This window comes from Oryzias melastigma, linkage group LG19 (assembly GCF_002922805.2).
Source record: "Oryzias melastigma strain HK-1 linkage group LG19, ASM292280v2, whole genome shotgun sequence".
NCBI lineage: Eukaryota > Metazoa > Chordata > Actinopteri > Beloniformes > Adrianichthyidae > Oryzias > Oryzias melastigma.
This window is the reverse complement of record NC_050530.1, coordinates 13287259-13309870: the sequence shown is the minus strand read 5'-3', so window position 1 is coordinate 13309870 and position 22612 is coordinate 13287259. Positions and strand designations below refer to the sequence as shown.

General features: G+C 38.1%; 1 protein-coding gene and 1 non-coding gene across 4 annotated transcripts; both read right to left on the bottom strand.

The window, feature by feature from the left end:
• Positions 1-524: 524 nt before the first annotated feature.
• ppm1bb (protein phosphatase, Mg2+/Mn2+ dependent, 1Bb) lies at positions 525-17894 on the bottom strand. 3 transcript variants are annotated; one of them, XM_024285006.2, is made up of 7 exons: positions 17481-17891; positions 10669-11511; positions 7323-7440; positions 7087-7198; positions 6911-6968; positions 1914-1944; positions 525-1766 (listed from the first exon to the last, which is right to left on the bottom strand). In XM_024285006.2, exons 2-6 carry the CDS (start codon positions 11497-11499, stop codon positions 1915-1917), a joined length of 1149 nt encoding a protein of 382 aa, XP_024140774.1. In that variant the 5' UTR covers positions 11500-11511; positions 17481-17891; the 3' UTR covers positions 525-1766; position 1914. The 3 variants fall into 3 exon arrangements, with proteins under 3 accessions (XP_024140774.1, XP_024140773.1, XP_024140772.1); XM_024285005.2 differs by lacking the exon at positions 1914-1944; XM_024285004.2 differs by lacking the exons at positions 525-1766; positions 1914-1944 and adding an exon at positions 2320-4994 and having other exon boundaries at positions 17481-17894.
• Positions 17895-22305: 4411 nt separating this feature from the next.
• Positions 22306-22399, bottom strand: trnai-uau. Its single transcript has 2 exons — positions 22362-22399; positions 22306-22341 (listed from the first exon to the last, which is right to left on the bottom strand). It is a non-coding gene; the product is annotated as a tRNA-Ile (tRNA).
• Between the last annotated feature and the right edge of the window lie 213 nt (positions 22400-22612).

Sequence of the window (22612 nt, the reverse complement as noted above, 5' to 3'; positions counted from 1 at the left end):
TGTGACTGAGGTGTCTTTTATATGGATAACGAGTTCAAACAGGTGCAATCAATACCGGTAATGAGTGGAGGACAGATGATCCTCTTAGAGACGAAGTTACAGGTCTGTAAGAACCACAAATCTTGTTTGTAGGTGATCAAATACTTATTTTCCACCATAATTTGTAAATAAATGTTGTAAAAAAATCAGACAATATCATTTTCTGATTTCGTCACATTTTATCTCTCATAGTTGAAGTATTCCTATGATAAAAAATTACAGGCCTCTCTCATCTTTTTAAGTGGGAGAACTCGCTAAATACTTTTTTTCCCCCATTGTATGTCGGACTGGAGCTGTGAAAGTAAAAGCCTGGCACAAGATCCACCAAATTCGCACCATGTATTGGCTAGCAACAGTCCAATGTGAACACAACATGCAAAAGCGCGTTCAAGAATGCCTATTTAGCGCATACTTGTGCACACATAACGCCTGCTGTAAACATATTATGTTTGTCAAAAGGAAGATAAAACACACCAAACACAACAGTCCTTGGCAGGTATTTTATTTCATATATAGACGCTTTCTGTAATCAAATGTGAGTGCAATCAAACAACAGCAATACAAACATTACCAATGCAGTCTGAGAACCAGGGAAAAGGGTTAAAACAGGGCGTTCACTCACTCTACACAGCGAGCAGCTATAGTAACCTGATGGACAACATTTAAAAAAAGAAAAAAAAAAAAAAACTTTTCTGTCAAGACTGTCTGCTGTCACATGCACCTCCGAATACCATACCTTTGAGGCGTACACTCTTCATACAGTAAGTCCAGCCAGTGACACAACAGTCGCCCACCCCGACCCCAACCCCGAAAGCCACGATTTTCAACTCAGCTTTGCGGTGAAAACCTCCCACTTCCCAGTTATGATTATCATCTTAGTAGAATCTAAAAGATAAACTTAAAAAAAAATTCCAAATCATTTCTCACACAGCAGGAGCCTATCGGAGTCCGGAGGTGCTTCGGGTTGTCGCTCTAACCCAATGGTTGACCATCCAGAACGATTAGAAAACCACATAGTTGTATATGTAGAACCAAAGTCCTCATGCAGGGCCCGCACAGGTAGCTCAACACATACGTGCACAGGTGGAGGTGGTGGGGGTTTTTTTTGCTGATTTTTTAACTTTTTTTGTGTGTCTGTGTATGTGTAAGTGAGGGAAGAAGCAAGGGTGTTAGGCAATGATCAGAACCAGGAGTATTCAAATAAAAAATACAAAGTTCAGGAGAAGAAAACATTACAAAGTCCTCAAACAGCGTGTCCTCTTGGCCCTCACTGAAGCTGTCTCGCACTCAAAACTCTCGCAAACGAACGATAGGTCCTCATGTCATTGTGAAGTCATGTGTTCAGTCAACATTCAAGGAAAGGAGGAAGAAAAAAAACAAACAAAAAAAAAACACCTCAATGGTAAAAATCATCTCTACCATCACAATGCTTCAGTTCATAAAATCTTGATATTTCTGAGAAGTGATTCAGCTTTTCCTCCTGGTTTAAAGCAGTATGCGTGAGTTTAGTTGTTGTAGTCTTTGTCCCACTGCTGCGAGCGCACACACACACACGCACAACCGACATACGCACACTCACGCACTCCAGCACACACCACATGTCCTCTTTGGAGAAAGACACGGCGCAATGGAGACACTCCTCTTGGGTGGATGCGTGGATCACCAGGAGGAGACATGGGGGGGTGTGGTTGTCACGGCTACCAAGGGTCCTCCAAATCACCAGCGCTCTGGTAAGAAGAGGACACAGAAGAAAAAGAGAAGGACGTGAAAAGTTGATGCGGCGACTGTCATGACAGCAAAGATGAAACCTTTGCTAATCTTGTGGATCTACACAGTGATGCTCCCCTGAGCGGCCAGAACCTCACACGACTCACCTTACGGAGAATCACAAGGCCAACTGTCAGACTGAAAAACAGGGGAGGAATGGAGAGAAGATTCTCAAAAGTCCACGCAGCATTTTTAGAAGAAAATCTTTCTTAATTGAGGTATGAATTTAGGGAGAAAGTTGACCCTGAATTACAAGCTACATCAGACACAAGAACAGATAGATGTGTCATGATTTGCCCCTAAACAAGCCACAAAAACAACACTCAGCAGAAATATGAAGCAGCTGCAGTAAATCTGTCAGGGAACAGGCCTCTATCAGATACTACCACTGTGTTTAAGTGCTTTTTTTATTAAATATAAATGAGTTTGAAAGGCTAAAAGGACATTAATGTGGCACAAAACCAAAAGACAAGGACCAAAGACGGAGAAATATTCACATAAATCACAGCATCATACCTCAATATTTATTTATTTGTTGTTTGCAGGACAAATAAAGTCATATATATGCAAACGTACAGTGCTTAGTAAAACCTCACCGTGGAGTTCTAAGTGCTTTACATTGGGAGTTCAGTGTTGATGAATAAAACTTTTGTTTATAAACAAAAAAATATTGAACGTCACAGCAGTCAGAAGACTGTAAAACTAGCGACTAGTCTCTGTTACATTCATACATGGATGTTGTGTTACTGATGAAGGCATTTCCACAGCTGACTTTCAAATAAATGAAAAGAACAATAAAAGTGAAGAATATTACACAACAAAAATCTCTATCTTGCATATTGGCATGAAATCCTTCTAAAGTCTACTGAATATATTAGACCAAAGCAAAAGTGCTCTATAGTTTAACGTAATTCTTCAGAACACCTGGGCCGAAGCTCCACCGTGCTCCGAGATGAAGGCAGATGATTAAATTCTGCTGATATTCGCTTCCTTTTTTCACATCCCAAAAAAATCAAAAGTGCTCATTTGTGATTGGATTAGAATGTTTGTCCTCGTTTGTGTGAAGAACATCTTAACTGACAAACTTCTAGAACATCAATGAAAGAAAACCAGGAATCTGTTCTGCAACTTTATGGGTCCTGATGGTTGGGGAACCATTCACAGGGTTTAGTACCAAAAAAAATGGGTTAACGTCAGAATACAACAACCAACCACAACAGAAACACACAAAAAAGAGGAGTGTTGATTGTTCTCGTGGTCAGACACACGCATACACAAAGAGGAGCATTCTAAAGTCTTTAGATGGAGGAGGCTTGGAGACAACGCAGTACGTTCAGTGTCTCCACTCCTGTTCTCTGCCAGCTTTGGGGTGAAGCTTGGGTGAGGGAGGAAGAGGAGAAGGTGCAGGGTGAAGGGTGATCCACGAGGGTTTACTGGAAAATGTTGGTATTAGAACAGGATGTTCACGTTGGCGAGTTATATTTAAGACCTTAGTCACATGAGTCCATACAGGTTTTGGGTGGAGGGGCGTAGACAGGAGGGGCCACATCTTAAAGGAATTGCAGGTGTGTCCTGAAGTTCCATAGAGGATGGTACAACCACCTTATGGGACGTCATGAGAATGGAGCACATCATTGTGGATGTGGCAAATGTATCGTGAAGTATTTGTAAGGATAATGTAAGTTAGACACTTATGACGTGGGGTGATGCTATCATACGGCAACCTTTTGTTGCGCTTTAGTCGTTTGTAAGGTGTTCGTCCTGGCTCCTTACTAACCACATGAAGGTGATACACATGTGCCCATAGAACACCTATACTACAGTTTATTCCAATTGTCCATTTTCCTCATTCCTAACAGCCAGGTTGAGTTTGGCCGAATCCAAATTCTTCTCCTACACCAATAGCTTCTACCCCTCTGAATGTAGGGGCAACTGGAGGGGTAGGGTTGTCCCAAATAGTTTTTTAAGGGCTAACCTTCATGATGGAGGGCGAGGGTGTTCTGCGTTGTGCTGTGCCGTGGAGGAGAAGCACTTTTCTTCATGCGAGTTTGCTCCAATGCACAGAAGTATACATTTAAATGTAAGTAATGATGTTTTGTTTTAGCATGACCTTTTTAAAGTTATAAAACTGCTGTTATGTATTTCTGAGAGCTAGCATCTCCGTGCTAACGTAGCTGACTGGCGACTATTGATGGCATCATGAGAGGGAGTAACAGCCCAATGTGAAGACACTATTTTCCATAACTCCCTGTTTGGAGGGCTAAATGTAGGGGTAGGGAGAAGCTGTAGGGGTAGGGGAAGAATTCGGATTTGACCTTAAGAGTGTGCACAAGGAGTGCACACTTATCACTTGAACAGCATTTTCAGTCCTCTTAAGCAGTGTGCAAGGTTTGGGGAACTGAAAAAAAAAATAACGTGCTTGCTTCTCACCTACTTCACGCTTACATGATGTATAAGTGCGTCCCCCGCAGCATGCCCGTAGATGAAATGAACATTTTGGCTCTGCGGAATCATCTGAGATTTTGTGCTTTCCACCTGCATACCTCATAAAGGTTTGCCCATTTTTTACCCGCAGACAGACGGCTTCGACCCGTAAGGGCAGTTGTGACTAAGGCTTAAAGCATAAAACGGCAGAAGTGGCTAACTTGTTTGGAAATCTAAACCAAAGTGGACATAAACAAATTCTCGCTATAAGTGGAGGGTATAACGCTTCAGGGACAGAATTTGAAAAAACAAAGGCCATTTGTCTAAATTTTCATAAATGAGTGATGGCCAGAGTGTCCATTCAAGTTCTGTTAATGAGGGAAACAAGAAGAAAATCACAGCACATCTGATAGAACTGGAATGGCATGAGTGAACGGTGGGTGGGTGTTTATTCAGAGCAGACATCTGACTTAGGGGGCGGAGCCATCTTCACTGCTCTCTGGCTCTCCTGTGACAGGGGAGGGAGGGGGTGAAAGGGGGGAGGGAGGGGAGGCAGGCCGCTCCTGGTCATCAGCATCGTCATCGCTCTCTCCTTCTTCCCTCACAGAGCTCTCCCCCTGCAGGTGGTAGGTAGCCAGGGACTCTTCCAGCACCGCGCGGTACTGCCCCCGATGGTGCAGGCGGAACTGTCGCAGCGCTTCCAGCAGGTGAGCTGACATGCTGCCACCTCCCTCCTCACTCTCCTCCTCTCCCCCCGAAGGGGCCTGAGGTGACACGCCAGGGGTCAGACTCTGCAGACACGCTCCATGATTCAAACACACATCAGCCTACGTTCAACAAAGCAGCGGCAACACATTTTTACGTCGCCGCTGCAAAACTATAAAGTGACAATCTTGGAGACGTCCTTGTGCCACATGATGATGCTCATGCAAGAGCTACCTTTCACCCTCTGGCCAACAACCTTTGGTGAAAATCACTGGGTTACATAACAAGAGGTAGTATGTGGACAGTATGGTTACAGCCCAGAGGGGAGTCCAATCAACTCAAGCCTTTTTTGAGACCACAACAACAGACAATCACTCACATCTTTTTCCACAAGCACCTTTTCAAGGTTATTCCTGTCAATACAGGAAGTGATCATCATCCTTAAGTGACACAAAGTTTTCCTTAAATAACGTTTAAGGGAGAAAAAAATGAGATTATTAGTTCTCGTTTCTTTAAAGGCTTTAAAAACAAGTTCAGAACATTTTACCACTTTAAATTTTGATTTGACGAGCTTATGCTGCTAATAACCTATAGTGCCTTTAGTTTTGGGATCATTAAACCTAAAGGTAGAAGCATTGCAGTAGTTAGATGCACAATGTAGAAGTAGGTGCAACTGTTTTTAACTGTTAAAGCAATCTTATCTCTATATATGCACTTGAATCTACTATCTGTGCTTGAGAGTGGGAGGGGCTGAGTCACAGGTGCAACACTATTCGGCAATTTACAAAAAAGTATCATTTTTTAGTTTATCAATTGCCTTATTCTAAAAAAGGATCTGAAAAATCAGCCTCAGGTTATAAACATCTGTGCAGCCCAGAAGACACTGACAGTGACCACATATATCTTCCAATAGTGGTCGATCTAACGGGTTTGTTACATTAGACGCCAGTCTCCAATAGTGGCCAGGCTCCTCTAAGATTCTGCTCATCTTAAAATACAGATACGATTTGAATATACAGCAACATATAAGCCACTAGAAGTAAGTTGGAGAAGTGCTTTTACGGATGTTACAAGTTGTTATGCACTGGATCTTTAGACTTAAAGTATGTGAAGTATGAGACTCTTGTGCCTTTTAATGGATCAAATATGCAAAGATTCACCACTTAAAACCAAAGTCTGTCTAATTTTCTATCGAAAACTCTTCTGAGACCAAATTGTTTGAGGTATTTTATACCAAAATTGTACAATTAAAGGTTTTATTATTCTATACAGCAACTGTAATTTAGACATGCAACTCCTATAAATATTACTCGGTCTGTGTATACTCTTTATTACTGTGATTCAAAATTTATAATAAAATACTATAAATAAGACTCCTTGAAGAATAACACATCAAAAACTGCTATTCAAGCTCATTGATGACATTAACAGAAACCTGAAGGCTCCATAAGTATATGACAAACAACCCCCTATCGTCTGCATAGAACACATTTACTCTAAGGGAAAAATTACCTGTACTACTACTTCTACTTCTGAATTTAGAATTATTTTCTTAACTAAAGATCAAATGGAAGAGTAGCTTATAAAATAAAATACATCACTGTTTTATATGCAACACGTTTCACCAAAATTACGCAAGTGTGCCAACATTATCAACTAATTATTACATCTAATAACCCATTAGTTTTATTTGAAGAAAGATAAAGAAAAGATAAGCACTTTCAGGTGGATCATAGACCAGTAACACTCCCTGGTGACGAGTTCTGATTGAGTCGAGTTCAGTTTACGAAAGGTCATTGGTAAAAGTAACTAACACCGACTTCTGTACATCCTCCTTTCACACTTATATCACATCCATTTCCCTCTAACTCACAAACAAGTCACGCACACAAAAGGAACCATTTCCTGTGTTAGTGACTGCCTTAGGTCATGGAGGAGGGTATAAAGGTCGAGGGACACGAGGGGTCAAACTCACCGCTTCTTCTTCTCTGTGAGGATTCAGCCTGTTGTACACTGCTTCAATCACACTCCGTCTGTCGAAGTAAACACAATCAATATGATCATCAACGATCCCAATGATATGTGACATGCTTAAGAATGTAGATTCCATATTAAATCTCTCTTAAACTCTGATAGTAATAATATATTTACTTGCTGGCCAGGCCTCCACCAGGTGGAAGGTTGGGGATGTTCTCTGAGGCGATGCTCCTTAGGACAGACACCAGGTCAGGGGCTCCTGTCTCCCCACAGTTTCCCAGAAGCTCTGGAAAACAACAAAACAGTTCTGTTGTGCATCATACTTTTACAGTTTCTCTAAAGGTTTTGGTGATTTCTATAGGATATTTTCGAGATGAATCTTTCTGTGTGTGCATGCTCTTGATGCTGACCTTCAACACGGGTTTCTAGAAATTTATCCAATTCCTCTTCCTTCTTTACAGCTTCCTCTGAGATTTTGGGAGCCCCAGGAAAACATACCAACACCACGCTCATATTATCTCTGCTCCCCTGGAGAAAGATGGAGGGAAAACACACATTGTGTTATATTTGAGTTTACAAGAGACGGTTTAACCTATAGTTGGTGAGAAAATAAAAGATTTTATTCTATTGTGTGAAGTATAACAACCTATGAAAGAGAGTTCAACCCAACACTAACCGAACATTTTTCTAAAAGGTAATATTTAACATAATACGAGAGATTAATACCATTTGTGAAATAGTTTATTATGGGTTTGCATAAATATTTGGGCTTATTTGATAATCCTGAAAGATCAAGTTGTGATCGAATTATTATTTTGCTTTGGAAACACAAAACTGAGATATTGTGTCTGCTTTCCCGACATTATTCCACTAAAAATTAAGTAAAGAAAAAACAAAAAAATGAAATAGCCTTAACTCATTTGTTTTTTTAATACATCAAACAGAAACTTTCTACAAATCAATAACAAAATTGTGAAATATTTTAACTAGGTAATAAACTAAAAGAGGGTACAAAAGTTTAATTAAACTAGACATGGATGAGCGGTTGCAACTCAATGTAATATCCTTGGAATCATTTAGGGTAACAACTTTAAAGCAGTCGTGCAAATGTTCCCATAAATGGCCTCCTAAAATTTATGAAAAGACTTCCCAGAAACACTGAAGTCTTTAAAGCAGTAAAGGGTGATCTGATGTCACGCAAAAGTCTACTGATTATGAATGAGGTGTACTTAGGCTCATATGAGAGTAAAAGCAGAGGAGCAAATACTGAACCATTAAAGACGATCTCTCCGCTTTGGAGCTCACAGTTTGCCATTGCAAGTCTGAACAAAGTTTCCAGAGACTCGAGGTTTGTTGACTTGCTCCTCAGATGAAGCTTGACGTGCTCCAACAAAATCTCGAATACACGCCAAAACATACAACAATAAGTCCACTACTCATCTTGGACTTGCATGCAGCTTTTCGTGTCCTAGCTGTCTTTTTCTTTCTATATCCTATGAAAGCATGCCAAAGAAGTTGAGCATCTTTGGTTTAGTTAAGCATTGAGGTTCATGTTTATATGTGACAGACAAGAGCGACATATGAGAACATCAGCAGGTATGAGACCTCTACATTTTGGGAGAATGTGTCATTTAAATAGGGGGGGTGAAAAAATGAACTGCAGCACCTGTAACACCTATACAAGACTCTAATGTCCAGTATGGGACCATCTTTCTGACAACAAAGGCTTGGCTTAGATTGGGTCACACATTAGGAGAATGATCTCAAACAACCCCCCCCCCAAAAAAAACTGCTAGAAAAAGTTGACGCATCAAAGAGTTGCAACAACTCAATCAAAGTCTGATGTAATCCTGACTGGAAAACTTTTAAAGGATTTTAAAACACTGTTTAAATAATGATAAAACAAAGTCTCACTACAATGTTAAAGGCTTAATACAAGTAACATAACATCTAAAGAAGTGAATTTGTAAGTCACTAGATTCTTGGTTTTACTTTGTTTTTTCCCCCACACATAAAATGTTTATTTTAATGTAATTTTATGTTTTAGTAGGGATAAGACATTTTTTCTAAATCGGATTTTATTTTTGCTTTAGCTTTAATGTTTTCATTGAACGGAGAACTATGCAAAACACATTAATACAGTGAAGTATAAGAAAGGTGACAGAAACCAGATGACTACATAAAAATACAAAATGTATGCTGAAAGAGTTGGGTAATTTCTTTAATATAGGTATATCCCGGACATACCCCCAATGGTATTCATTTCAATCCTCCTGGTAAAGTCTTAAAAATGATTTTACCCTTGTGCTACCCTAAGCATGTTTACAATTAAAGTGGGGTCATCTGGACCCCACAAGACACAGCGCTGAACTTTTTTTTTTTTTCAAGGATTTTTTTTATCTTTACTGGTGTTCGTAGCAGACATAAAATTCTGTCTACCTTTGTCCTGGGAGGAATCACACTTCAATATAAGGGTAGGGTCATCTGGACCCCATAAGATAGTACGAGGGTTACCAAAAAAAAAAAAAAAAAAGAGTTCTCAAAAGACTGTTTAGAAGAAAGTTATTAAATCATAAATTAAATTAGTATTTTTTTATTTACCTTTAAACAAGTTATTTAACATGTATACCATAAATGATCTTGGAAATTCTTAGCATAAGCTGTGCTATTTCTTTTTTCATTTTTTGTTAATTTTTTTTACATAAACATAAGTGACTAAAACTGATTCAATCTCGGTTTTTGTTTGGATTTAACAGCATTAAGGCTATTTTGATGGTTAAGGATATATATTGAAAATGTTTAATTAGTACTATGTTCAATACAAAAGCTCAATGACACGCAGCAGCACTATTATTATTATAAGAACATAGTTGTTTGCACGTGTATTATTTAGTGAAAATAAAACATGTTGACAGATTTAGACTAGATTTTACAGTTAATTAACAAATGCAAGATCCAGAATTCTGTATGAAGCAGGAAATTGGGTCATTATATCTGTAATGAGCGTGTTGCACCATTGCAGCGTCACTCTGATGTTTGGGCGTTCCGTCTTCAAAGGAGGGGCATATTTACGCTTTTGCGGAAGGGTTTTTTTCAAGGCGCACCAAAGACGCCTGGGAGTGGAACAGCTGCATGAAAGGGGCTAATACCCAACATGCTTCACTGATGATGACGCACATTAATGTTGTAAATCTTTTAGCTCTTTTCTTCTAAAGATAAAAACACTTAATTTCAACTTTTATCAACAAACAAAATGGTTTATGTCCCAATTTTTTTCTTTTACATTTTGTGAGTTTGCTGCCAGTTTCTGGAGGAAGCAACTATTAAACATATGATTTAAATTCAAAAAGTATAGTTCTGGCCTTCGACAATTTGGACTGTCACCAACTTTGTCAAAATATTGTAGTTGGAGCAAGTTTTTTTTCGTGAAGAGGGTCACGCGCATCACAACAGGCCGCGGCGGCAGTAAAGAAGATTTATGATCATGCAGTTATGTGAGATAGCCCATCCAGTAAAGTAAAAATAACTTGCTCAATGGACAAGGGCAGAATTACAACTGTTGGTTTGACTCTAAGAATTGGCAGAAAATCCTGTAAGCAGGGTTAAATATTTAAAAAGATTTTATGAAATCATACTGTATATGGTTACATTTTCCATTTTAGAAACAGTTTATTCCAATTAAATGTAAATACGTCGACAATAAGATTTTACAACAATAAACACATAACGATACCTAAAAGGAAAATGACGGCTTACCTTATGAAGGCAGGTGTCCACCACTGAGTTACAGACCTTCTCCAGGTCGTCACAGACCAACAATCGTGAGCGCACAAACTCGCACAGCTCCTCATTGGACATCACATCCCAGATGCCGTCGCATGCCAGCACCACAAACTCGTCTCCTTCGGTTGCCCGCTCTAGCACACAAACCTCCGGTTCAGGGCTCACCAGCTGCTCTGTGGGGCCCTTACCGTCCACACATTTGTAGTCATAGTCCCCCAGAGCCCGGGACACAGCCAGAGAGCCATTTACCCTTTGGATCATCACTGAGCCACCGGCATTCTGTATGCGCTCCTTCTCACGGGGGTTGCAGGGCTTGTGATCCTGAGTAGAGAAGCCCACCTTGCCATCTCGACTTAGCACGGCCCGCGAGTCGCCGCAGTTAATGAAGTAGAGGTGCGTGGGGCTGAGCAAGACACAAACAGCTGTGGATCCGCTGCGGTCCAGCCCTTGCCGCAGATCAGAAAAGTTGCGCATGTACTCGTCAATGTTCAGGAACCCAGAGCGGATGCCGTCCTTCACGCCCTCCACCGAGCTTGGCCCCGGACCAAACTCGGCCCCACCTGACAGGATGTGCTCCAGCAGGTGTGCAGAACAGTAGTTGGCCACCCGAGAGCCCGCGTGACCGTCGTAGACGGCAAAGAAGGACCAGTCGGTGAGTCCGTGAGGAAGGCCAACCACGGCTGTGTGGGCGTCCTCCATCTCCACCCGCCAGCCCTGCATGGAGCTCAGGCCATAGTGCAGCCCGTTGCCCTCTCCGTGGGCACTATGTTTCTCTGTTTTCGGCTTGTCCAGGAATGCGCCCATTGTTCCTTATAGCTGCAGATTGAAAAAAAAGAGACAAAGAAGTTAACTTCACCACACTTAACTTAATAGTCTTTTAATTAAGATTATTCTGTTTTTAGACAAAATTAAAAAAAAATATATATATATATATTTTTTGAGGACATAGTTTCTGCAGAGCTGCAGTAGTTCATCAGAATTTCACCTGTAAGTTGTGGGCGGGGCCGTTTGCACTAAGCAACCCCACCCCACTTTCCCCTTCCCATCGCTGGGATATTTTCATTTACACTCTCTCCTACTAGTTTACAGCCCCCTCAAACCTCAACAAAAATGGCCAGCAATATCGGAGCTATCCAGCCGTACAGTTTAGAGGAAAAAGAAGACGTTCACGGATCTAGGCATCTAAAAGTGCATTACATTGGAGCACAGCAGGCCTGTATTTTCTAGATCACAGATACGCTCTTTTTCACTGTTTATTTTTTCTCTGCTCCTGATTCGCAACAATTCGAATAGAGAAATACTCAAAAATACAATTTTAAGATTCATTTTTTTTATACATGTCCTCCATCGTCAAAAAAAATGCCACAAGAACATGTTGAAAACAATAAAAATTATAACTTTCTTTGAAGTGGGTTTTTATAAAAGGACTTGGACAGTTTTTATATTCCTTTTTTGACTGGAATCTCAGAGAAAACAGCACATTTTGTGCTTGTAAAATTATTTTCTGAAATGAAAATTATCACAATGAAATGTTGCAAGTTCAGGTCAAAGTGACAATTTTTTTTTACAGTTTTTCTCAATCGTTTTAGTGCATTTCTCACAACAGTTAGTGCAACCTCCAAAACATTTAGTTATTTGGTCACAACCTAGAGGCAGTTTCCTGTTCATTTCATCCAATAACATTTCCTTTTGGACAAAAAGCAATAAATGAAGAACAAATCTCTACAAAATGATCACTTTTGACTTGCTTTTGATCATTATTCATTTATTTTATCATGTCTGTCAAAATGATCTAAACTCCTCCAGAATGAATAGTCATTGTACAACTAATAATCTTAATTTCATTTATTGTGTTTTTGCACACAAATTTGTTGAACGTGTTGTCAAACATCTTGTTCATCCATTTTAAATATAATTGTTATTGTGTTTCCATGAAAGAAATTTACTGAGCAAAAGGGAGTTTATTTTTGTATTTTTCTTTCCATGTGTACAATACTGTGAACACTGAAGAGCATATTCAGTGCGTTTTTAAAAAATGAAATTCTAGTTTTCAAAATGTCATGCACGATACTGTAATGCTGTCTTCACATTACATGACATTGGGAAACACTTCTAGAGAAATCAGTCTCAATGAAAACATGCTAAAAGCTTTTGAATTGATCAAAGAAGCTGGAGTTATAACTTGTTATTTTGACAACACTGACACTTTCACTGACATAAAAACTTGCTTTTGAAGCAACTACCAATTTTGAATTGCATTTTGAGAAAGTAACTCAGTTTTATAGGTTATCTAACATGTTTTGCAGTTTGCAACAGTTGTTTTGAGAAACGTCTTAGCAGTGTTGCAAACTTTAATACTGTAGTGAGAAACGAACAAAAACGATTGAGAAAAACTGTAAAAACAAATCCAATAACGTAATATTTAGAAAGCATAAAAAGAAGACATGCTGTCAGTCTACAGCAGGACCAAAACAGAAACATACGTCACTTCAGAGCAAAACTCAACAGTGTTCTCATCATTACACGCCACGTGTGGGACCTAATCCATTTTATGCTACAGTATGTTCCATGTTTATTCAAAAACATTTTATATACAGCTATTAATACATTTGCTAGAAAGAGAAAAATAATGTAGTTGAATATTTGAAAAAAACAGTATTTATTTTGAAAAAACAATGGAAAGATGTCACAATAAAAGCTCCTTAGAAGTATTTTCAGCCGTACTCAAGATTATAGTAAAAAAAAAAGTAAGGTAATTTATTAGATAAACTACTAATTATGAAGTGAAAGATGACATGCATAGAGACGTTTTTTTTAAGGTAGGAATTCCATCCTATATGTTCATGTCATGAGGCTAAAACAGGCCATACCATGTACAGAATGATCACAGCCAGATTCAGAGGAGGGCGGTTTTGTGTGTCTGTTCCTGCTCTAAGCATGTGTTCAGTGTCATAGTCTACAAGCAAGAAAAAGGTGCTCTAAAAATACTCCAGTCTGGTTTACGTTTCATGACCAGAGTGAAGCGGTGGAGCAGGCCCATTCAGGTCTCCTCTGCAGGATCAGACCACCAAAATGTTGAAAAAAGCCACACTACCATGTGGCTCCATTTTTATTTAAAAGGTTAGATACGTTTTTAACTAAAAAAATAACTAATCTGCCACTTCTGATGGGAGAGATTCTCTCTAAAAATAAAACAAACACAGCTATTGCCTAGCAACCACCCACCCTGCCGTGAAAACATCCAGCCAAGGCTTCATTCAGTGACATCCCCCTCCTCCCAATGTCATTCTCTCACACGCTAAAAACAAATTCACACACACTCAGCTGCTTGGTAGTGAGAGGAAGGAGGAGTTGCATCATCCGTCTATTTGGGCAGTTGCGGTGGTGAAAGGAGACGTGAGGATCGCTCGAACGCACGGCAATCGTTGGTTGTGAAATTTAAACAAAACGAAGCCTATCGCGCAGGATTCTCGCTCACTTAACCTCGTCTTAAGGACTCTCACCCACACTGCAACTACTAGTTATAGCCATCCCTCTCCGGTGCAATAGCCTTTTAAAAGAAACCCATGGTTTCCAGCAGGGACGTTTCACGTCAGGGTTACATAACACTGCAGAGAATCCAAATGCTGCTCGGAGAACACTTTCCAAGTTACATTCTAAAAATCACACCTACTATAGAAATTCACAATACACACTGCTATGTCAACTATTGCAATTTTTTTTTCTTTAAATCTCATCTGACAGACCTAACATAGCTTATGCTAGCATAACATCACTGCATTTCCATTTGTTTTCCGAAACAAGCAGTTAAAACACAATGGATCATTTGTAAACAATATAATCTGAAGATTGTTTATGTATTTTGGAGTGATTGGACTAACCTTTTGCATATTTCAAATAGGAGCAAACCAAGAATTACAAATAATATGGGAGTATCCCCTCTTTTTTGTATTAAAAGAGTTTGTGATGCATAATAATCATCCTATTGGGAATAATTGTCAACAAACGTGACAAATGACAAAACATACAACCTATGAATTGTTGCAGGTCTTCATCTACACACTACATCTTTCTAAAATTATTTCTAAAATAAGAATTCGAAAGAGATAGACAATTGCAATCATCTTTAAAATAGAGTAACAATACCAGAACAGTGAAAGCATAAACTATACATACATTTAGTGAATAAGGCAGCTTCATTAGACATTCATTTTAAATACTAAGCTGTAAAACAGCAATTTGGAATTGTGTCAATACATTTTAAGTTTTAAAATTGCCTTAAATCTCCCAAAATTGTATATTGCAGGGTTATCCATCTACACAATTACATGGTGCAGGTTTAACACTTACAAGATGTAAGCGTTCTACATTTAAAGGAATTTTAGGCTCTGAGTTTAAACAGGACCTCCACAGAGTTTAACACTATCAGGACAGTAGAGCCCCATTTAGATAATGGAGGGGACTCTCCATAGAATCGCACCATCACATGACTGCTGCTCTCTCTATTTTTAACCCCATGGAACAAACTCAACTAACTTAGAAAGACAAAAAAAAGAAATAATGAAGTCCAAAGCACAATTTTGTTTTATTATTTAACATTAATTTGTTTGGGTTAACAATTAAAGTTTTGCTGCGAAGATTTCTCTTTATGGATTGGATACATTTACTGATACGTGAGTAAAAATAATCCAAATCACTACTTCAAATTTAATTTTCACAAAGAAAACAATCAGAACTTTACAAGCATGTTGTCCAACAATCTCATACAATCTCTCAATGCAAAAACAAAAAGCAGATGCTGCATTAGCTCCTCTTTAAAACTGAAAGTGTTAATATTTCATGTAAGCACTCCATTTGTTTCTCCTTATCCATAAAAATAAAACCCACCAAGGCACTAACATTAACCAGCCATTATTACATCTATTATTAACCTTCCAAATACATTATAGCTTCTTTAACAAACGGCGGTTTTGAAGTTATGCAGTTTCATCTTCACAAGTTGGCCAATTATCTCAATGGTATTACGTTTCATTGACTACTCAGTCTTTCAGCGTCGACCGCTGACTCAGTTAAAGACTATCAGCTATTGAAATGCCGTTATCGAACAAGCAGGGACGAAGCTCAACACCAAGTGATGTCATGTACAAGACATCAATGGGTCTTATTGTAATCCGACACATGAACAAGGCGGTCGGAGAAACTTCATTTCCACACCGTGCAAAACTGATCGTAAAGATGACCTCAGGCGTTTTCTTTGATTGCATATCGCTGTGGTACACTCAGACAATGTTAACTGTTGTGTTATATGGGCTCATAAAAGGCCTGATCTTTATGGATAGATACAAAAAGTCTGTACAAAGTCAGTTGGCAAAGTGCAACATAAAATCTCAAAGAACTGTGTGGCAAACAAGATAAAAATAATAGTAGCAACTTTAAAAATGTGTTTTACATGAAGTTGAACTAAATTAATCTGTGAAGAATTACAATTAATAATTTATAATCTGATTTCAAGGAGGGTCAGGGCACTTTCTGACCACGATTGTTTTGCATTTTTATAAACTCAGTAACCAATGTTTAAAAAATTTTAAGCAAAAATTTGATACTTCAAATGGGATGTGCTTGATACAAAAATGTGCAACAGTAACACATAAAAACTTGAACTCAATAAGAATTTTTTCCATGTATGTGTTTGTAGCAGCAACAAAATTTGGTAAGTGCAATTGAACTTACATCTTTGGTGAGAGCGAGCCCCCAGTTTAAATCAATCCCATCTGTGCCAATCGATCTGCAGTGCTTTACAGAGCAACGTACAGTGTTGCACTTCAACTAATGGGAAAACATTGAGAGCAAACTCTGGCAAGAAGTAAGCAAAAATCATCTATGTAAAAGGAAGTGATCGAAAGCTTCAATAAAATACAAAATAGCTTGTTTTAATGTACGAGAATTGTTAGAATTGTCAATTAAAATGACATTATCTTGCTAATAAAGTGCTATTTTTCCCTTTATAATCTCACCAGTTTGTAAATATTAATTATATTTATTTATCAAATATAAAGAAGATTTAAAGCCCTTCACAAATAAAGAAGATTACTTGTTTACAGTTCATTACAGTATGGCCAAATCATCCAAAATGGACTGCATGCATTGTTATTGAGCATGTTATCATTATGAAACCCACCATTTGAATTGGTCCTGCTCAGGCATTGAACCGCCTATATTACTCTGAAAATTTAAATTATTTAATATGTTTACAATATCAGTAATGTTGCCAGAAACAGGGCCCTCTAACAAGGATAACCCCTAAGAACAAAAACAAACAAGTCAATGATAATGAAAAGGGAACAAAAGAAAACACCCTCGATTAATAAGCTAACTGCACCCAGAGCAACTAAAATGATACAATACGATAATAATTTATTTAACACGAACATATAAAATATGGAGGTCACGAGGAGGTTCTTATTGGTGGCTGGATCTATAAAATTACGAATAAAAAAAGGCTGTCAACTAACACTGAACTTCACACGCTTAGTCAAGCTTTATGGAAGTGCTAACATTTTTATGTCACATAACTGTTTATGTCCAACACCAGTCGACCTGCAACATTTAGCAATGCAAATTGTTAAGTTAAACACTGGTTCCTCTTCGCTCAGGCCCAGCTTTCTGGTGTGTTGAGTTAGCATGTTAGCTCAATGTAGCTAACATGAGTTAGCTAACGTTAGTCACGGCTCTCCGGAATGACAAACTGGAGCTAATAACGTTAGCATTATTAGCATGCTACTTACGTTTTCCAGCTGCTGAACCGACGTAGATCCAATCTTGAACAAACCACTCTGCTTTAACGTGAGGATATATCGTTAACTTGGCTACCAACAGAGCTAACGTTAGCTAGCTATGTTGTGTTTCCTTAATTTAAAAAAAAATAAATAATCAAGATTGGCCTCAGTTGAGCGGCGATAATTCCTTTCTCGGTGGTTCCGTGCTTGGACAGCGTTGATTTTTACGCATGTTTGACGCCACTTCTGTCTTTCTCAATAAATAAACACAACTGCGATCGTTCAAAAAAATATGGAACCTGAGGATAGGCTATATTATTATACAACACTAACAAATCTAGCAATTTCTTCCATTGAAAGGCCAGAGCTATCCTTCGACTTTAGGTGCTGAACAAGAGGAGGTGTTATTTTTAGCATCAGAAAGGTGATTGGTTACTATCTGTTTGCAAAACGTCGTTTAATTGGCGGATTTATGTGTCAACTAGCATGGCAGCTATACATGCTACGTTCCGATTGGCCAATTTCGGAGTTCTAGATGTGTAGGGTCCACTTGCAACTCTTTCCGGCGTACACCGGAGTGGCACTGATTTGGGTCTTTATTTTGTTATATAATTTTTGGAATTATTTTTTAAATAGATTGTTTTATTCTGCTCGGCAAAATTAAATGTGTTTTAAACAAAGCACTGTAACAGAAATTGTAAAAATAGTTATCTTATGAATTTATAATTTGGAAAAACAAGCGTAGACATCACGAAATGCAACAAGCGCCACATACATTGGCAATTTCATGTAGAGAGGTTGTGTTTTTAACGTATTCTTCCATTTCCTGTTTATTTATTTATTTATTATTTTATTATTTTATTTATTTATCTTAGCTTCAATTGTCTTATATGTAATTTAATAATGGTGAACTTGGGAGATACCATTTTGCTCCTTAAAGAATCCAGTTTTCTTTGGTCAGTGTTTTATTAATGAAGGTTCAGAATCAGTTCCCTTAAACCTCCCAGTTGCACCCATTGTATTTTAGGTATTGTATGCTATTCTTTCTTTTCCCATTAAATCTAAACACATTTGAAAGACCCACTCCAATGCAAATGTTGTTTTTGGTGTTTTTAACATGTTCTTGTGTCATTTGTCTAACAATCGAGGACATATATTAAGATAATTAAGATTAAAATTGCATTTCTGAGTATTTCTTTATTCAAATTGTTGTGAATCAGGAACAGAAAATCACATTTAAAAAAAGCTTTTACTTGTGACGTAGAAAATGTATTGTTTTCTTTATCTGTTTGTTTTTTCTATACAGCAAAGGTTAGGGTTAGAGTTAAGATTAACAAAAATAAGTTTTAAAAACACTATTTCTGAAACATCCAATTTAGTTTATTCATCTCTGTATTTCTTCTTTCTATAAAAAACATTTGCAGTTAATGGGTGAAATTTGGTGTAGTACCTGCAGCTGCTTGTTTTAAATCTACAAACTGGACTCCATGAATATTGAACTGTGACCTAAATAATCGGTAGTAAAAGCTGCACTTAACGGCAGTTTAGGAGCTGTGTCCAAAATGGAAAAACTCTGTGCAACATCTAAACAAGGTTAACACAGGCATTTTGGTCACAGGTATTCAGCTTTTCATTATTTATTACCCAATAATACATAATTAATGATTTTGACTTTTGGTTACAGCTGCAGCTGTGATATTTTTCTCATTATGTTGACACTTCTTGACTCTTCCCTTGGCAGCACAACCATTATTATTTTGTGTGTTTTTCAGTCATTCGTTTGAGAAAAAAAAGAGATCATGTTTGCATCTTTCAAATTATCAATATAAAAATAAATAATTTCATCTTTTTTTGTCTTATTTAACATTTTTTCCCATCTCACTGTTTGTTTTTTTAATTTAGATGTTGTAAGTCTTCTATTAATCTGAGGAATCTATCATTTAAGCTGCTATTTGAACCTGTCCTATTAATTTTGACACTATCTAGGTTGTCACAACACATCATCTCATCACCAAGATCCTCTTTGGGCACATACTAAGAAATATAAAAAGTTAAACATAAAACAAATGAAATGCAACGGCCAGCCATAAAAAAAAACATATTCCACTTCAAATTAATTAACTTAACTTGCTGGTGTGAACTCTATTTTTTATTATTATTATTATATAGATTAGAGAAGAGTTCCCATTTAATTCTGTCACTTTTCTTTAGAATCCAGCTTGGAACTAATACTTTTAAAAGGTATGGGTCTATTAGATCTGGGGGGTTAGAGGTCTAAATGTAAAAAAAGCCACTCCAATGGAAAACCTGAACTTGAGCCATTAGGATCTGCAGCATGAGGAATGGACACTCATGGGAGAAACCTCCTCTGTGGTGAGAGACTTTTTGTGTTTACCGTCTGAAAAGCTTCCACTCAATTTTTGATAGGTGACTTTTTCAGCAATTGTTCTGCACTGATATTCACTTAAAGCAAAAATTGGCAACTAATTTTGTCTGGACATCAGTTGCTCTGATTGCAGACTGAAAGGACATACGAATATATCAATTTTCTACTGTGTAACACATCATAAAACAGTTAAATCACAAATAAAATAAAAAAGAGTAGCTAGAAAGCTTCATCCGTCCATCTTCTACTAGCACTTTTTCCTGTGTAGAGTTGCTGGAGCCTATCTTAGGGAAAAGGCAGTTTGCAGAAAAACTATTTTGAACCGGAGGAAGATTCTCTCAAATATTCCTATTATACTCGTATGGCTATTTTTGAGATACAACTTTCCTCAAAGTGGGTTATATTTTGACCTTTTTTTTCAAATATATTTAATAATCCCTCATGGATAAATGAGAAAAAAGTGTTTTTCAGAACACCTGTAAATGTGATTTTCACTAAGCTCCTCCGCGTTAAGATTATATCTCCATAGTTTGGGCACAAATATTCGTACAAGCAAACAAATGTAGGCTAGTATGGGTTTTGGAGATTAAACTATAATGTAAGTGCATGAATAAGGATGTTTTGTAATCGTGCACCGGCGAGTGTCTCTTGTGTGTCTGAGCAGTCTGGCAAAAGCGCGGCTTATCCGTTGTCATTCCGTGTTTCTCCCTCTGGATTAGAGTTGTGCCTTATTAATGAAAAACTCATCAGATATCAGAGCATCTCCCTGAAGAACCAGGCAGGGTTATGAGACACATGTTAGATAAAGACTCCGACTGTCTTACCGAGGGATATACAAGTGATGAGCGCTGGAGAGTGGTATTTAATTTTCTAAGATGAGGGATTATTACGGGCAGAATTTGATCATCCTGCTCTGATCTGAGGATGTTCAATCAAAGCTTATCCCAAATATTAAACTCTCCATCTTTTGACCCTCTTTTTTTCCCTTCATCCTCAACACACAACCATCTTTACACACAGAGATTCTTGTGCTGTTCGGATGATTCTTGTAGTGTAAAGTGGCCCACTGGGCCTCCTGTCTGTGACGGTTCAGCCACCCAATGACCTCAAAGGATGGTGGCGGGGTCAAGAGGGAGAAACTAGGCTTTAGTGTCTTACTGAGCAGCCAAAGGAGAGTAAATTAAAAAAAACTGTTACTTCTAATCCGGAGCACTGAGAACAAGTGGCACGCGCTCCAAAATCTGATCCCATATGTTTACATGGATTTGGATGAGCTTAGACGCAACACACACACACACACACATACAGGGGTCATTACGTATCCGGCTGCTAAATGCTCTGCTGTGCTTCGCCTACAGCCGGATGGACTGAGGCCACAACGGTTGTGGGGACAGAGGGAGGTGCGAGGTCCCAATCTGCACTCTCATTTTCAGCCCCCGGGACATCTGGGTCATGTCATTACTGCAATCTCCTGCTTGTTCATTCTCAGCTCGACACGGCTTAAAACGGACAGATCGACAAACAAATCACATGCGCAGAAAGAGTAGATGTGCAGCAATGATGTTAAATTAAAGTTAAAAAAAATGACATGATTGGTAGGGGTTTGTGGAAAAGCAGATTAAAAGGTATAGGTAAAATGAAAATATTTAATTTTAGTATAATTTCTGAAAGTAGCTATAAAATTAATCTATTGTTTAGTATCATATATATTTGGAGAGTTGAACACTTCTGATATTTTGCTCTTCAGTACTTGTGAAAACTATAATTCTTTTTAGCCAACACATGTGGTTACAGTGCCCTCTAGCGGTGGATATGTAGCCTCACTTCTACGTAGAGTCCAACAGAGGACGCTGTTAAACAAAAGATGCACGTGGGTGGTGACAGAAAAAAAAAAGGGTTCTTGTTAAAACATTTAAAATAGTATTGTAACATTTCTTGTACTATTAAAAACAAGAAATGGCAAGTAATATTTAACTTTTTTTTAAGTTTTTAGCAATCATATGTTAACCCTGGCCTTCAAAACTTTGTTTTTACGCATAAATAAGTTATTTATTTAAAAAAAGTAATTCTTTTAGTCAGATTCCTTTTATTTTGTTCTTTAGGTGATTTAAAATTCTGTTATAGCTTTAAAGACATGTTTAACTTTAACTGTGCATATTTTTTGGACCAAAAATATAAATACTCAACATCCATTGTTTAAAAAAAAAATAAGATTTTACAGTTTTGGATTATTTGGCTCAACATTCATTTGTTTGCTTATGCTTTTTAGCGAATAGATATCTTCATATAAAAACGAAATAAGCTGACAAGAATCTGGATATTTCTGCTGACAGCAACAAGTAGGTCACTTGTCAATCAGCTAAACGTGACGCCCACATAGTGAAACGGTTTCATTTTCAGCAGCAGGTTGAGTCCAGTGTTCTTACATTAGGTCCTGGTTAAAAACTCTGCTCCAGGTGAGGCTCGAACTCACAACCTCGGCATGTCTCCGCAGAATACTGTTATATAAGTACCGCGCGCTAACCGATTGCGCCACTGGAGCTCTGGCTTCGCCTTGGTCGAGCATTACTGATTAAACTATGGCACAGCGAATAATATTAATATATATATATATTATTTTTTATTATAGACAGTGCAAGAGGACGCCGGCGGTCACCCAGGGTTCAGCACATGAACGCCCCTTGTCAAGACCGTGCTGCATTTAGTGACCTCATACAAACCTCGGAAAAAATTAAGGGCGAGGGAACCTTTTTTT